This window comes from Mandrillus leucophaeus, unplaced genomic scaffold (genome assembly GCF_000951045.1).
Source record: "Mandrillus leucophaeus isolate KB7577 unplaced genomic scaffold, Mleu.le_1.0 Scaffold1144, whole genome shotgun sequence".
Taxonomy (NCBI): Eukaryota; Metazoa; Chordata; class Mammalia; order Primates; family Cercopithecidae; genus Mandrillus; species Mandrillus leucophaeus.
Window position 1 is genome coordinate 441,201 of NW_012099699.1, and position 18,125 is coordinate 459,325.

Below are 18,125 nucleotides of genomic sequence, written 5' to 3' on the forward strand. Positions count from 1 at the left end.
CTTTCACTGCAGGATAGTATCAGCTTGGCCGAACTACTGCTACATATTCATACTCGTTACATTTAAAAGTATCCTCTGTGTTTTGACGCCTCATCAGATTGGATTTCCAGTTCTTTTCTGTGTCTTCAGTCTGATACATGGATTGCTGGCTTGGAGGTCTGAAGCCCCTGAAGTCTCTGGGTTTCTGTTTCCTTTTTCTCTAATTGTTCTTCTAAACTAAGTATCTCTCTGAGTTGTCATACAGTATTTTGGTGAAAAATACAGATGACTTTCCTAATAAAGTAAGTATAAAGTATCGCAGCATTCTAAAGAAAGGCATCAGTTTGTGCATGAGTGAAGCCAATTCCCAGGCCCAGGGCTGGGGGCAAGTGCTCTGGCAGATTTGTAGAAAGGTGACCAATCTCAGGGCAGCAGTCATTTTCCTCCCCTGCCTTGATTCTGTTCCCTCAGGAAGCCACTCTGCAGGTACCCTGCAAACCTTGGGAAGGGGGACAGGGACAAGATGTGCACTTAACAGGCTCAGTAGGTCCTGCAGCTGCTGCCACACTCCGTATCTGTGATAGCTAAGCAGCTGCCATAACCGCTTTGGAACCTGAATGAGACAGCAGCCGCCAAAGCCTGCTGGTTCCAGTGGAGCTGTTTTGTGTGTTTCGCTGGGTGCGTACCTTATATGAGGAGGGGCAGAGAGAGAGATTTTTCTTATTTATACCTTCAGAAAATGCATTTGGTTTTTCCAAAGGTAGAGATAACTGCACAAATAGAAATGTTAAGGGTGGAACTCCTAAGGGCCGAGGCACATGAGGTTCCCGAAGTATGAAAAGTAAAGAAGAGGGAATTAAGCTACTGTATCCTTTTGCAAGGCATGGTAGGTACACACACACAGAGGTTCAGGCAGATACTGATGGACACTGGTGCTAGCAAAGGAAGTTCACCTGAGTTACAATCATAAAGATTTTAGTGCTATTGTTACCCTCTAGTTCGCTCTACATGAACGGAATGTTCTCTTCCATCATGAAACAGATTCGGCTCTGGTCTGACTACAATTTTCCTCATTGTTCGTGCCCCTGTGGAGAGATGCACTTCTAGACGGCCCCTGTTGAGGAGTATTGCATAATAGGCCTGCAAAAGCAAGTGGTTATTGAAGGTTAAACAGAAGTCTCATTTATGACTTAGCTTTAGAGATTCCCTAGCAGAACCACAGGTTCATCTGCTCTGAGAACTTACCTGAGAAATTAAGACTTTTCTCAAGTGGTTTTGAAAACAGCTGGAAATATCTTTCTAATAAGTTACCATTTATGCTTGTGAGATGATCTGGAAAGTGGATATATTAATATAGCAGTTCTCTGCAAAGCACATTTGTGATGCTGAAAGTAACAGCTGTGCTTGCGTTGGTCCTCTAACTTACAAAACCCATCAGGAGACAAAGTGTGTCAACAAAATCCCTGTCCTTTATATTCACAAGTGGATAGCTAGCTTCTGAGAATCAGGACTGACTCTCAACCTTGTGGCATTCTGAGTATTTAGACTTCAATTTGTTCTCTGAGCTGGTGGAATAGATTGCTATCACAAACATGTAACCTGCCTCCCACATTTAGAAAGAAGGAAGATAAATTTTCATCCACAAACAGCCTGCTTTCTTCTTGCTGCTGTTACTATAGCAACCAGTGTGGTTTTGATATCCCATCATGAACCCCAGGGAGCCTAAATGCAGTCCTTGTCCCTAGAGCTGATGCCACGTGCTCTCCCTTTCTTGTGAAGTATGGGAGCACCTGACGCACAGTGACGGCTCAGTTCTCCACGAGTCATCTGTGGTGGTAGAGACAGTTTCCATCAAACATCATCATGTTCCAGTAATTTACTAAATCATGTATGTCGTTACATGTCCTCCACAAAACATTTTGAGGGTCTGGATAAGTGCTCACCATCTGTCAAAGGGAAATCACAAACTACTCACTCAATTAAAAATTCCTTAGCTCATGGATTGTTCGACATATCAAACCCATTTAGCAGAACGGAATCACAAATAACTCTATAGGTATCAAAACTGTTAGCTTTGAAGTATGAAACGTGTCAATTTAACCAGCACTGAATCTAAATCTAATTATGTCTAACAGATTTACACTATTTAACATTGGGTCCTCCTTCAGATAGCATATACTATGATATTTTATAAACTAGATATGAGTTATTAAAATGTTAAAACATTAAAATGTCATTTTAACTTAATTTATACTATAGTACTTAGTGTTTTCTTATTGTAATTGTTTTAATAGGAATCTGTTTTATTTTAGGCACTATCCTGAAAGCTGGTGATTCACATTCATTCTTTTGTCTTGAGGGGGAGAAATTTGGAGCCAGTAGGTAGTGTTTAAAAATCTGGCAATGATGAAGGAATCAAGTATCCTTTAGTGGAAATCTATTTCAGAATATTTGATCTGGTCTTCTTATTATAACTAGCTTATCATTTGCAATAGTGAGAAAAAAGTTTATTTTTCAAGATAAAGAAAATAATTTAAGAGGGCATTTGTGTTTTATATTTATTTAGTGCTTATTATGTGTAGTAAGAAATGAAATAAAATAACACTTTTCTCCTACTCTTCAAAAATATTTTTATTATGACTATTTGATATATTTTTCACAATATGAGTGATATACATGTAAATGATGAATCTGCATTAACACTGTACAATAAAATGAAAACCTGTAAATCTACCACCAAATTTCAGAAACAATACTCTTACGAGTTTCTTTCTAATACCATCTCCTTGCTTCTCCATCTCAGAGGTAACCACAAGTGTGGATTTTATGTTTATCATTACCTTACTTAAAAAAAAATTTTTTTTTTTTTGAAATTCACATGTGTCTGTTAACAATATGTTGTTTAGTGGTACTTGTATAACAAATCTACAAAAATGGTATCATATAGCACATTTTTCATTTTTATTTATTTTCTATTTATTATGTTGTTATGTTGAGTTATAATTTATTCCTTTTTCTTATTGCTTGATATCCCGTTATGCAAAAGTGCCACAGTTTGCCTCTCTGTTCTCCAGCTGATGAATATTTGGGTTGTTTCTAGTTTCTCTGCTATCATAAAGAACACTTCTATAAACATTCTTGTACAAGTCTTATTATGCACATGTGCAAAAACTTGGGTCTGTACCCAGGAGTGGAATTGCTGGCTTGTAGAGAGTATGCAAATGTTCAACTTTAGAAGACAGTGCCAAACTGTTTTCCAAAGTTGCTTTAGAAATTTACGTTTTCTACCAGCAGTGATCAAAGGCACTCTTTGATTCACATCTTTCCAATACTGTTCTTTCTAATACTATAGCAACCAGTATGTTTTGATATCCTATTATAAACTGCAACGAGCTTTTCCCCTTTTGGGGACAAGGACTGTATTCCTTGTAGATTATACATACTGTACATTTCCAGACCGAGGCTTGTGTTTTGTGTTGTTTGATGACCAAAGAGTTTAATTTTAATGCAGTTCCACTTATAATCTTGTTTTGTTCCATTAAGTCTTCTTTTCCTGAAGGTCAAAAGTTATCCTGGTATATTTTCTTCTAAGAATTTTAAAGATTTTTGTCCTTCCATATTTAAGACTTTGATTTATTGTGAACTTATTTTTTGGTTTGATATGAAAAATAAATTTAGTTTCATTTTTTCCATATGAATACCTAATTACCCTGAAGTCATTCACTGAACAGTTCAATGTTTTTTTTTAATGAAATGCAATGCCACTTATTGTCAAGTGTTGTTTCCATCTGTGCTTGTGTATTTTCAGCGTTCTCAATTCTTTCCTGTTTGCACAGTTATACATGAATTAACATGATAGTTCCACCATACAAAACTCTACCTTTCAATGTGCTGCTATCTGGTGGAACAGCCCCAACTACATTATCCTTCTCTTCTAGGAATTTCATCCTTGATATAAATTTTAGAATAAGCTGTCATGATTCATAGAAAAATAAGGTGATATTTTATTATAATTGAATCTACATATCATTTTGGGGAGAAATGACATATTTTTAATATTGAGTCTTTACTATCTTCATTAACATGTTGACTATACCAATTTATTGACTATAATCATTGAGAACTACTTTGATATCATTCAATGAAATTTTATAATTTTCTCCGTATGGGCTTTGTGCCTATTTTGTTATGATGATTCTTAAATTATATATTTGTTCTTATTCTTGTTCTTGTGCTATATTTACTTGTTCTTTTCTTACTATGCTAAGATCAGTGCAGTTAAAATAGTCATTCGTTTCTTGGGCTTGATTTTATAGCAAATGTTTATAATGTCTTTTTTTTTTAATCAGGAATACTTGCTATAGTTTTTTTTAATAGATGGCTAAGGAAGTTCCTTCCTCTTAGTTTACTTAAGTATTTTTTTAAAATCATGAATGACTGTTAAATTTTACCACGTTTTACTATCTATTGACAAGATTATATGATAATTCGATTTTCTTTCTTTCTTTTTTTTTTTAAGTCGCAGTCTCGCATTGTCGCACAGGCTGGAGTGCAATGGCGCAATCTCGGCTCACTGCAACCTAGGCCTCCCAGGTTCAAGCAATTCTCCTGCCTCAGCCTCCCAAGTAGCTGGGATTACAGGCAACTGCCACCATGCCCAGCTAATTTTTTTTTGTATTCTTAGTAGAGACAGGGTTTCACTATGTTGGCCAGGCTGGTCTCAAAATCCTGACCTTGTGATCCACCCATCTCGGCCTCCCAAAGTGCTAGGATTACAGGTGTGAGCCACTGTGCCTGGACGATTTTCAGATTTTCTAATATTAAACCACTTCTGCATTCCTGAAATAATCCTAGTTACTCGTGGTTATACATCTTTGGGTTCTATTTGCGAATATTTTGTGTGAGCTTTGTATTTTTTAGAAAAATAAATAAGATTTGTTACATGATATGATCACTAAATGTCACATGCTAAAATTGATTTTTAAAACACATAATCACAAATAACGTGATCTGGTTTACAACGGTATGTGCATACTTAAGGACATATTTATAAAGTATTCTGTTCTTTTGGTCAGGGCAGATAAAATAATTCCTATGAACCCTTTCACTGAGAAAAACTAGGTTAAATGCAAAATTACATTTTAAAAAATGTGATTGAAGGTATTAAAGAATACCAAGGCAATAAGAGGTATGATGCTTAAATCTGGGCATTGGAGGGATTACTTTTAACAGAATCAAATGGACAGGGGATATAAATACTAAAGTTTATGTCCTTGCAAAATTGATACTCTTTTTAAAAAAATGTTTTGAGACAGTCTCACTCTGTCATCCAGGCTACAGTGTGGTGGCGTGAATAGCTGAATAGCAATCCTGAATAGCTGGGACCACAGTCGTACGCCACCATGCCCAGTTAATTTTTAAACATTTTTGTAGAGATAGGGTCTTATCATGTTGCCCAGCCTAGTTTCAAACTCCTGGGCTCAAGCGATCCTCCTGCTTCGGCCTCCCAAAGTGCTGGGATTACAGACATGGGCCTCTACACCTGGCCGGTTGATATTCTTTAGGCTTTAACATCCTTGATTGCTATTGGGCTACAATTGTCCCTGTCTGTGTTGGTTGTGTTCTTCTTGCTTTCTCCCAGGTCCATTTTCTGCCCTTCTTTGTGTCCAGAGAGGATGGGATGAGTCAGGCCCAACAGACTATCACTTCAGCTAGTGCAACTGGGAAACTGATCTTAGAGGAATTTAAATTTAAGGGACCGTAGGTAAATATCTACAGATTTTGTAAGGAGTTGGACTTGGAGACAGTAGAAATTAAGATAATGTGAATATGTTTTAAGTTGTCATCTTTACATATGCATGTGTTAAACGCATAGGAAATATAGGTGCAGATATGAGTGTGACTTTGCACCTGCAATTGATCAACAGGAACATCCTAGAGAAGACAATTGTCCTGGGGAGATGATGCGAGTGAAATAGGAGGCCAGCATGGAAAAATGGAATGTTCAGTCCTTGCTAGCCAAGACAAGAGCAGAAATAAATGATGCAAAACTAGAAATATAAAAGCAAGTTAACTGTTTTATATAAACATTAGGGAAAATGCATTATCAGCTAGGTGTGAAGGTACCTGTCCAGTCTGCCTTCGTTTTCTCCTAGGTGGTGCTGGTGTCCCTCCACTTCCCAGAAGAATGATGCCAGACTCATTCTTGGTGCTGAAGGACAGGTTGATTTCTGTTCCTACATCAATTGGCACAGGGGAGAGCTCCACAAAACCAGGCTTAGGAAAGCTAACTGTGTAAACATTCTGTGAGTAAAGGAAAAGAAGAGTAGACACCATTAGAAATAAAAATTTAAATAAATTCTCCATCTCACTCACCCTCCTCGATGCACTTAATGTGATTATGAAATAGATCATAGTTTTAGAAAGCAGGAAAACCCACAGTTAATGGAAAGCTTAAGAACAGTTGAAGAAATATTATTTCTAGTTATATGATAACTTCAAATCTTCTAAGCAGTTTGTGTTAAAATCAGAATTATAGCATCTACTTTTATTCCAGAACTTTTGATTTTAAATATAGAAGATTATCACTGTTAGATAACTTTTGTTTTTGTTTGTTTAAACCAAAGATTTAAGCCAAACTGACACACAAGCGGTTACATGTCTATCAATCTCCCTAAGTTTCCCTTGAAAACACTATAATTAAGATGTGTTGAATAAACTCTATCACTTAATTGTTTATGTTTTACAGATGGGTATGACCATTATCTATGTCTGCATTTTTCCCCAGTGATAAGACCAAACCTTAAAAATAAATAAACCAAACACCACATAGTCTAGTTTTTTCTTAAAATTAAAGTAGTACCATTGTCCTTGCTGAGTATAAAATTAAAACAGCTACATTTCAAGTAGAAATGTAAATAAGGTGCAAAAGGGAGAAAATCAGCTCCCCATCTCAGTCTCCTCAAAGCTGTGCAGAAGCATAGAGCTTTCTATAATTCATTCATTCATTCATTCATTCATTCATTCACTGTTTCATAACCTTGCCCTCTTCCTCTCTCCTCCTCCCTACACTTCAAATGAATCTTGATAGACACGTTCATTCCTAATGTCTTCTTTTCTTACATATGTGGAGGATATCACTCTCTCAGTAAATGTAGATCATCACTTTTAATGGCAAGAGGACTTTCCAATGTATGAATTTGCTAGTATTTATTTAAGCAAGCCCATGTAGTTAGGAATTTAAAGTGCTTAAAATATTCATTTTTAAAGTCCTAGATTTTGTAGGAGTAAAAGCAAAGAATCCTTTAATGTAGGCTATTTTCCTCCCACAGTGTTTCAAGACCAGTTAAATGACACAAGAGCTGGTAAAATGTATAATCTGTTTTCTATTCCAATTTTCAAATCATGGAGTTTTAGATAGTTCAGATAAAACTACTGTGCAGACTTTTCAATATTTATCCACATCAAATTTCTGCCTCATATTTTAGTTGCAAAATAATTCCTGGTTGCTGAAAAATGCCTTTACGGAATCGTAATTTCCACGTGCAGTGGCTATTCATTTTCCGGACAGTTTCCATCCTCATGTATATATCTTTTGAATGTGAATGAGAGTTAGGCTTTGAAGATTAAAATTCTCAGTAAAACTTCCTTTAAGAAGCCAATATGGGTCCTTACAGTTTTAGTTCTTAATGTATTTTCCCTTTTCTTATTCCCAGACTTCTCAGAGTGGGTGTCTATGGCCAATTCCAAATTGGGGCCTGTAGCTGTGAACAATGAAGATCTTGAAAGTTCTGTTCCAGTCTTTAAACCTCAACATTCAAGTGGTGGACTTACTTTTTTCTTTGCCCACATTTTCCCTTCATTTCCCTTATTCTATTGGAGTGGTTTAAGATAATTTTAATTAGAAGAGGCAGCCAAAATGAATAATTGTATTACAGTAGGATAATTAAAAATGTATGAGAATGACATATTTAACATTTTCATTTTAAAAACAAGCTCATCATTATTGAGTTTCTATAAAATTCTTGCTAATATTTGCTGTTGACCATTGACTCTTGCTTATCGATATTTTAAGAGAGTAGAGCTACGGCCGGGGTCTTTCTCACATATGGGTCAGTGTCAACTGAACAAACAGTGCCGAATAGTTAAATGAAAATGGGGAATGCTAGGATGCTTTAGCATCAAAGAAGAGTTACTGAGGATATCAGCTAACAAAGGACTTTGCAGGCATGTCAAACACAAGTCTTTGCAGAGTTGGTTGCCACAGGTCCCAGTCTACGTGATTTCAAAGACAAGGGGGCTAGACTTCAAGGTTGTAGACAACAGACTATGCACTAATGGTTATGGTGTAAATTACTGCTTGCTACTTGTGTAAACTCGAATGGTTCCAGAAAAAAATGTAAGGTTGCTAATAAAGCTGTATGCAACACATAAAAGTAAAATAAATTTAAAATGAATGACAAAAATGAGGAAAAGGGAAAAGTAGTGTTGCAAAAAAAGAGAAAAACAGAGAAGAGATTAGTATTACTGATATGTGCCATGAAGAGCTACACATTTGGAAAACTGGATCAAAATTCTGGGACTTCATAATCCCATTTTTTATCATGGTAATTTAGAGAATGCTTTAATCTTGCTTTATCGTTTAAGAGTAGGATCAGTAGAAATGTAAAATATATTAACAAAAGACTGATCCTTGTAGGAGCAGCCACACTAAGTAAGTGAAATCTGATATAAATGTGTTTAGAGAACCGTCAGAAACAGACCAACCTCCAGGGAACATCCTTTGGTAACACCAACATAATCGGGACTACTGAGTATATTGTACGGCGTTCTTGAAATTTCAATATCTTTGAGGCAGCCGGAATATTTCTTCAAATTTACTTCTGGCCTATTGAATAGTCAAATGGAAAGCAAAAGCAGTATCATTAGGGTGATGGCAGCGTAGTCTCTGACTACTGGAAGGGAAGCCTTATGGAGCAGACACATGCAGGCACATGTCTATCAAACTGTGCACACGCGTACCCAGCAAACTCTGGTTTCCATTATCTACTGGTTGGTCTAACTGGATGTGAATGTTATCCTGCAGAAGGAGTCTTTTTGTAGTCCTTCTTCTCCCCTTTAACAATAATCTCACCCACAGCCTTTAAACATGAGGTACAGGAATTAACTGACTTCTTATTAATGCTTTATATGTGTAATGAAATAAGTTTTATTTTTTTTCACCAAAGAAAAGATAATTGTGTAGGCAGCATAAACAAACTGTATAACAAAAAGTTTTTAAAAACCTTGCTCAAAAGTTAGAAAAAAATATGAAAATGTTTATCTTGAAAAATACTTTTTTTAAAAAATTTGAGGCTTTTTCTTGAGAGATAGCTGAAAAATAAGATAATATTACACGTCTCTTTAAGGCTTTTAAGTAAAACGAAGTCTAAGAAACATTCTTTTGGATTACATAGTTTAAAAACAGATGTTTAAAAATTAGGTTTACTGGCCGGGTGTAGTGGCTCATGCCTGTAATCCCTGCATTTTGGGAGGCCAAAGAGGGAGGAGCGCTTGAGGCCAGAAGTTCAAGACCAGCCTGAGGTAACATAGTGAGACCCTGTCTTTGCCCTCCCCTCCAAAAAAAGTAGCTGGGCATGTTGGTGTGTGTTTGGAGTCCCAGCTACTTGGAGATGCTGAGGAGGGAGGATCTTTTGAGCCCAGGAGGCTGAGGCTTCAGTGACTTATGATTGTGCCACTGCACTCCAGCCTGGGCTACAGAGTGAGATCCCTGTCTCAAAATAAAAACATGTTTTTGTTTGTTTGTTTGTTTGTTTTTTTAACAGATGAGTTTAGTTTACAGATTGACCCCAAAGTCTGTATTCTATATTAGAACAATAACAAAATAAAGCAACCAAATGCAAAAACCCATACATTTTATTTTTTCAATAAATTTGAAAAACGACTTTTATACTCAATCTACCCTTGAGTGTTTACTTTTGCATACGACTTCACAAAATGGGGCAAGTGTGTCAGCAGATTAGAAAATGAAGTCCTTGTCCCTGAGTCCAGATGTTGCAAGTGATCTGAGTTCTCCAAGACTCAGTGTTCTTATATGTGAAATAGGCACGATAATAATAATCATAGTATCTACATGATCAAGTTGCAAAAGTTTAATAAATTAAGGAATAGCATTGCACACAGTAAGTGCTCAACAAACAAAGGCTATCAGAATGTCAGTGATGATGATACTTCTTTAATTATAACAGTGCTGTTCCACAGAACTTTCTGTGATGATGGATATTGTCTGTTCTGCACTGTTCAAATCAGTAGTTACTAGCCACACGTGGCTATTGGGACTTGAAATGTAGCTTGTCTCAATGAGAAACTGAATATTTATTGTTATTTAATTTGATTTAATTTACAATTAAATAGCTACTGTGACTTGTGGCTACTATTTTGAATAGTGAAACTATATAGAAGTGAAAAAGATAATTCTTTATGTGGTGTTAATCAGCGTCGGTAAAAACTGTCTAGTCGGCATCAATATATTGTAGTTGATAGGGTGATGATTAATTCTCTCCTCATTGTCCCATGATGCCAAGTTCCTTTTTTTATCTTAATGAAAAACACATGGCATGAGAAAAAACAAGTGGAAAAACAAATCAGACCTTGGCAGTATATATCAGGTGATTTATTTCATGTCTGTTTCCACCCCCAACTCCTTTCTGGAACTTCTTTATTTTCATTGATAATTTTTCCTTGTTCTCAAGGTTTTCTTTTCGTTCAGTCAGTTGGTTGTTATAAAGAACATGTCCAACTGTAGGGCGAGAATTTCGCTTATATTTTTCTTGCATAATGCAAAGAGAATGGTGAATTTCATTAACAGTGTTCACTTGCTTCCATATTTTCCTTATGGAAAGACTGAATTATCACCATTTTTTTCAGAGGTCTTGTTAATAAAGTAAATCACCCCTATAAGTTATATAGTTCATTGTTTCATGGAAACACAAAGAACCATTCCAAAATATGATTTAGCAACCTCAATATTAGGACAACTACAGGGGATAAATAGTCACATAAGGTGACCGGACTCAATGGTAACCACGGGTCTCTGTTTCTTGAGGGTCACCACTCAAAGGCAAAATTACAAACCTACACAGTGCCATCCCAGAGTTTTATTAACATATATTTCCATGAAAACCAGCCTTCACTTTTTAGCTATCTCAGCAAACATAGCACAGGTGGTCTTACAACTGAATCATGATAAAACGCATGGTTTATTTTCCCCTACTTTCATTTCTGTATATTCTATTCCTTTCATTAAAAATCTAGACTTGGTTTTAAAATTTTCTTGGATCAGTTTGGCTTTATTATCTTCTTTGCAGAAATCTGGCACAGCTGGGCTCTGAAATGCCAAAACACCAGGCTTTAGCTCTAGCCCGAGGATACCAGCCCTGCACATCTTCGAGGTTTGGTCAGCCATTTATGGAGGCCCGTTGCTCACAGCTTTTCTGCTAATGCTAGTAAGAATTAAAATGCTCCTGAGAAGCTAGAACTATCTCACACTTCTTTACTATTAACGCAAATACTTATTTTAAATATAGTATTTCCAGAGATTCTTTCATCTGGCACCATAGCTAGTTTTAAATAAACATGTCAATACATAAACAGCTTGGACAAGAGGTGCAGAGGCTGTGTAAATGTTTGCATATCTGCAGGCCTGCAAAAAGCAAGAAGACAGTGGTAAGCATGTGAGAGCACAGTTTGATTCTTCAGCAGACAGCATGGCACTAGGGAGGCCGGGGCCTGGGGTTCAACCCAAGAGTCCACTTTCCTGTGTTCCCCAGAACTAGACTGTGTACCAGAAATTGACCAGCTGCCTTTTGAGTGTGTGCTGCTGGTTACCAGGGGCACTCTGCCCAGATGTTTGAACAAGTGAGCAGAGCAAATCTCATCACTGCTGGTGAGACAACTCAAATTGCAGCCCAACTGATGGTGGGTAAGCAGCAGAATGTTGGCCAGCAAGGGGCAGCAGGAGAACTCTCACAGAGCGCATGGCTTGCTCCTGAAACATACTATGAACAAAGCTGTACTGGTGTTGCTCTGCTTCTGCACGGCTGCTTTATCTAAGAAGCCACATTTACCCAACCCATGCACTCGAAGAAGGCATGCATAAATTTAAATTTTACCTTGCTTTCATACTAGGTAACGGGAAAGAGGGGAAAAAAAAACACAAAAATAAAAACAATTTACTTATAATTACATTTTCATTTAGTAAAACAATAAACTTAAATCATAAATCTTTAAAAAGATCATTTCACAGGAATCTACAAAGGAAAGAAATGCAAAAGCTCCAACAGAACTAAAAATAGACATATGCCCTTGACAGCAGTGAAATTAGAATCAAAATATGACCATAGCGCACACCATCAACTTGGAAAATTTTTACTTTGAAATATGAATTTAAAGTACTTGTTCTTATCAATCTAATAAATGGGAAATGTACAATGTCAGTATTCTGTAGTGTTCATGAATGGCTTATAAATATTGCCTCTCAAAGAGCTTGAGCTTAACAATGCATGTAAAAATAATTTGTTTACCACATCTTTTGCACTTTGTCATATTGAGAACCTGTCTGCAGGCAAAATAGCAGGTAACTATGAATGTTTGGTTCCTTTATCTATCACAAACATCTCTCTAACAGCTGTTTTGAAATAATGTACCACACTATGGAAATACTATACTGTAATTATGCAATGCTGTACCATGAAAGTAAAAACATTTTAGTGATAAAGATTCATTTAACAGATTCAGATTTATAAGATTTTATAGAATTTGACAGGCACGCCTTTATAGATAATTCCTAAAAATTATTTTATGATCACTAAAATCATTACTAGAATAAACGAAGCTAGATTTGAATAACCTTAGTTTGGCTGTATTTAATTCACTCAATAATATAGAGTTAATGATCTTGTAAAGCAAATCTTAGATCTGAACAACCACTGGATTCCTAGTATTTAGTATGGAGCCTGTCACATAGTAGATACTCAACAAACTTTTGGTGAATGACTGTCCAGTAAATGAATTTCTAGGTAATAACTGTGGTACTATTCAAATTTGATTTGTAATGTTTTTCTGACTTGACACTTTAAATTTATTTTTCTAACACAAATACATTACAATGAATGCAGAGCCAATTTATTTGCACCATGAAGCTCATCAGATAATTAGACAGTTGCTTCGTCTATGAGTTTAGATTTGGGGAGAAGAAATTTCAGCCTGCACTCTAGCTGTCATAGAATGAGAGTGAACCTTCACTGCTCATTTGGGAAATATGAAAATAACTGACCATCACACTTTTCAGTTATTCCAGGATTTTTCCAATCATAATCTGTCTTTTTGGAGTAGAAAACCTAGACAGAACTTTTATACCCTTTAAAAACTACCAAACTAATTAAACAAAACAAAAAAATTAAAAACATGGTAGTCTGTAATAAACTCTTATGGTTTAACCAAGTCAATTAATCCCATTCTAATTAGAGTTTAATTAACATTTATGGAGCACCAAGTACCATCCTTATATACTATCTTATGTTTTATAATGAGCAGTAAATTAACTACATAGCACGTGAGTATTTTCTGACATTTTTTAGTTACTTTATTTTTTGAACTAACTAAATTCGGAAGCAAATGTGTCTCCCCATACTGCTAGCTAAAAAGCATATGTGAAATTAAAAAAAAAATGTTGGCATGGGCATGAGAACAACTAATATAGTTCTTGTATTAGGCATATGGGAAAGCTCCAATACGCCATTATGATGCTAATGCTTAGCAATAAAATAGGTTATATTCATAGCATCCTGGAACACTGACTAATTTTCAGAACACTAAGCAATGTCAGAGTGCCATTATCTCCAGTGAATGTACAAGAAGAACAGCAATTACAAGATCCACATTCAACTCTGGCTTCTACCTTTAATTACTTTCATAATTCTTTTCAGCAGGTGCATATAAAGGAAACAGTGACTCCAATCCATCTCTTCAACAAAGATGCCAAATTAGTCCTTTGGTTTCTAAATCCTGTTGTTGTTTTAACATGCAACATGATGTTTTTGATTAGGCCTTTCTGCAACCAAGGGTTATATGACATTCCTGTTGTAATTAAGCTTCAGAACTCTAGTGAGCAAAGTGGTCATTTAATTAAAACTTAATCCTTAGCTTTACCTATAAACTAAATTACCTTAAGTTTCTCAACGTTGGCAGGCCACCAAAATATATTTTGTCATCTGCTTTCAAGTCAAGACCAAAGTTGTTTCCAGAAGATGAAGTTGCTATGTTCTCCTCCTGATTAGTATCTATATCTACAATTGATATATTGGCTATAAAGGAGATAGAAAATTTAACATTTTATTTGAGCAATATCAACCACATCTATATCATCATTAATACTTCAAGACAAATTTGGTTTAATTCAAGAATTAACATTGACTTTCTCAAGCACTTGCACTATATTTAGCAATTTAATAATTACAGAAACAACATCAATAAAATACATTATTAAACTATCCCCCAAAGAGCATGAAAATAATAGCTGGAACACCAATGAAGGCAAACCAATGAAGATAAAAGAGAAAAAAAATAAATGGACATCAAAGATCCATTTGATGTAGTTTTCCATAATCTAGATAAGTAGTTAGTAAATAAAGCAAGATTAAAAAATGCTAAATAACAAAGATATCTAATTAGGAATCAGATAATTAATTAGAAGCATGTCTAATTTATGGCTCTTTAAGTTTCACTATCCACAGAAACTACTGGGATTTAGACTCATCTGCAAAGTGTTACTGTGGTAAAATCTGGTTGTACATTCAAGTGGAAGGGGGTGTTGTACACAGAAGTTGTGGGATCCAGATCCACTATAAATTACATTTTAGACTGGGATGTTAAGTGTTGTGACAGAGGTATAGTCGTCATGCCTTCTTGCTTTTCTTTTGGGTTTCTCAAGGTACTTTTAATGTGATGAAGATAAGAATTCAGAAATAGACAGAAAAAAGGAAAGACGAGGAACTTCTCTGTTCAAACTACATTGTTTAGAAAGCAGACAGTAACTCCTTATCTCATTGATCCCCCTCACTACCGCTCCCTTCTTAGGGGTCAAGCTAGGTTTCTTCTGAATTACATGCTTTTCTACCACAGTTCCTTAGATCCAGCCTTTAACTACTTCATATGCATCCTTGATGCATATTGACATCAGTTCCTTAAGATGACACATTTGACCTCTAAACCTTTGTCTGATGTAGGATCCGAATTAGCAAGGGTTTGAAAATGGGCATTTGAACCAATGGGTTCTAAGGAAATTTCTAAATGTTTATTTTTTAGGATGCTGGTTTCTTGGATGTTCCTGGCTCAAATAAATATGACAAATACTGGGTTATACAAAGTTAAACATTTATCTTCTTAATTTTATGAGTGCCCAGATCTTTCGGTATGCTAATATGCAATGCAATGCTCCTAGAGAAGGACATAGAGCGAAAAGTATTTCCCAAATTTATTTGACCATGAAATATTATTTTCACTCCACCCATCATCTTTCAGAATCAATGTTCTTTGGAAAACACAGAGAAACATCGAATTCCAAAATTCCCTTGAAGTTTATAGCTCTATCATTTCAAAAAGATCTATCTTCAGTAAAATCAAACACAATTGCCTTATTAAAAAAGGACCAAAATCAAATACACAAACCAATGAACACTTCAAACCAGACTTAAAAGCGAACAAGAAAAATACCTAAAATAATTGTCCTACTAAATATAGTTAGCATGTTAAGATTTTAAAATTGAATCACTTTCACACACCTATTTTAGTATTTTTGTATACATAATTAGTTTCATACACATATATCTCCTTGACTGGACTGGGGGCTAAAAGAAAATAGATTTATAAAACTGTTTTCAAGACTTTTTCATACACATTCCTTTTTATCTAGATCTGCAAAGACATTTTCATATGGGGCTGTTGACTGGAAGATGAAAATAGTCTCTTTCTGCAGACCTGGTGGGTATTTTAATGGTGTCTGAAAATGAGATTCTGCCTCTCTATCACAGGCAAGCTGGTGACTGGAGGTAGTTTTCCTCCTTATCCATGAATGAATATATGCATTTTTAGAGATCATTCTAAGAAAAAATGATTAAAGAGCAGCAACACAATTGAATTGAAATTCACTGGCCCAAAAGGTAACTTTGGCAGAGAGACAGGATGGCATATTTTTACTGACTTAAAGGAAGTACTTTACTCTATCCTTCATGAGTGATAGCGATGAAGTGGGTTCTACCAGGAAATGCTAGTAAATGCTAATGCTTGCTTTTATTTCATGCCCTATTTCTTTTCTTTACAGAATAGAAAAGTAGGCTATTAACACAAAATTTCACAGTTGATGGATTCAGATGTGATTTATAAGTAGGTAGGGAAATCAGGATTTTATTAAGTAATAGACAGAGTAGGGACTTAACAAATATTTTATAATCAATGCAGAGTTGTTATAAGCTAAGTGTTTTTACTTTGGCTATTACTCTTTTTTTCTCTTTCTTGATCCACTGAAAATCTAATTGAGTGTTCTCAACTTTGCTTCCTTATTGATGCATTTGGGGGATAGGGCACACTTGTGTCAGGGACTGTGGTTCTGTAACTGACTCAAAGAAGATGGGGAACACTCCTGAAGGACTGTACGTGAATTTCAAGGGACACTGCTCTTGCCAACTAGTTGAGAATAATTCTGTAAAACAAGTAATCTGGTCACTGAAAAGGAGCAATGATCCACATTGCTGGAGCCTTATTTCAATTCCCCCCCCATTACTCTGTGAACTCTGGTCTTGCTAAAGTCCTCAGGGACCTCCCTATATCCAAACCCAGTGGAGTCCTTTTAATCTTTATCTGAATCCATGTCTATGAAACATTTAATGCTGTTAGCATTTCTTTCCTTATAAGAAATTTCTTCTGGCTTCCACAATGTCAAGCTCTCTGGCTTTTTTTTTTACCTTTCATTCTCAATCTCCTACCACGGGATCTATTTTTGAACACTTCTAAAATGTTGATGTTTTATAATATCCCTTCCTTTGCCCACATCTCAGGTTTTAGCCATCTGGGCAAACTCAAGTTTATATCTACTGACAATGTATTGATGACTTAAATGTATGTATGCTTGGACCTGATTTTTGCCTAAAAATTCACATTCAACAGGTGAGACACCATCATCTATATTTTCCTTGAGTACTTAAAGCTAAACATTCCAAATCAAAATAATTATCATCTGACTCCCAAATCTGTATTACTTAACTTACTTTTTTATTGTTGGTATTATGACCCCCCATCCAATTTACTAAACTAGAGAATCATCCTGACTTCTTCCTCACCGCATCTAATCAATCAACAGCTTCACTAATTTCTTCTCCAAAATACCTTTAATATCTGTTCTACTTTTAAGACAGTTTTACTGAGGAATAATTAACATGCCATAATTTAAACCATGTTTATAGCATGCAATTTAACAACTACATGCTTTAGGAGATATGTATACACCTGTGGAACCACCACCACACTCAATGAACATATACATCACCCCGGAAGTTTCTTTATGTTCATTTGTAATCCCTCCTTTTTGCCTTTTCCTACATATGCCATTCACAAGTAGCATCCCTCTGCTTTCTGTGACTATAGATTAGTTTACATTTTCCATGTAATTTTATACAAATGTACTCTTTTTGTCTGCCTAAATTTGCCTTTTTTTTTGTCTGTCTATTTAGATATTCATACATTTTGTACCTATATTAATACTTTCTTGTTTTTTTATTGCTGACTGGTATTCCATAGTACGAGTATACCACAATTTATGTATATCTATTTACCTGCTGATGGATATTTGAGTTGTTTACAGTTTTTAAGTAACACAGATAAAAGTAATGTGAGCATGCTGGTACAAGTCTTTGTGTAAAAATATGCTTTCATGTGTCTTGGGTGAATAATTAGGAGTGAAATGACTGGTTTGTATGGAAGATGTGTATTTAGTCTTTTAACAATGGCCAGCCTCTTCCAATGTTATCCTACTTTATATCCTCAGCAGCAGTGTATGAGTTCCAGTGTCTCCACCTTCTGCCAGCACTGAGTAT

At 35.6% G+C, this 18,125-nt stretch overlaps 1 protein-coding gene across 1 annotated transcript in view; it reads right to left on the reverse strand.

Moving 5' to 3' along the window:
- The window catches only part of LAMA2 (laminin, alpha 2), a 293,272-nt gene that overhangs the window by 27,261 nt on the left and 247,886 nt on the right, over positions 1–18,125 (reverse strand). Inside the window, exons 41-45 of the mRNA XM_011997459.1 lie at positions 14,204–14,342; positions 12,150–12,161; positions 8,746–8,866; positions 6,106–6,282; positions 971–1,119 (exon numbers count right to left, since the gene is read on the reverse strand). Coding sequence (XP_011852849.1) covers positions 971–1,119; positions 6,106–6,282; positions 8,746–8,866; positions 12,150–12,161; positions 14,204–14,342 — 598 coding nt within the window. The remainder of the gene's footprint in view (positions 1–970; positions 1,120–6,105; positions 6,283–8,745; positions 8,867–12,149; positions 12,162–14,203; positions 14,343–18,125) is intronic.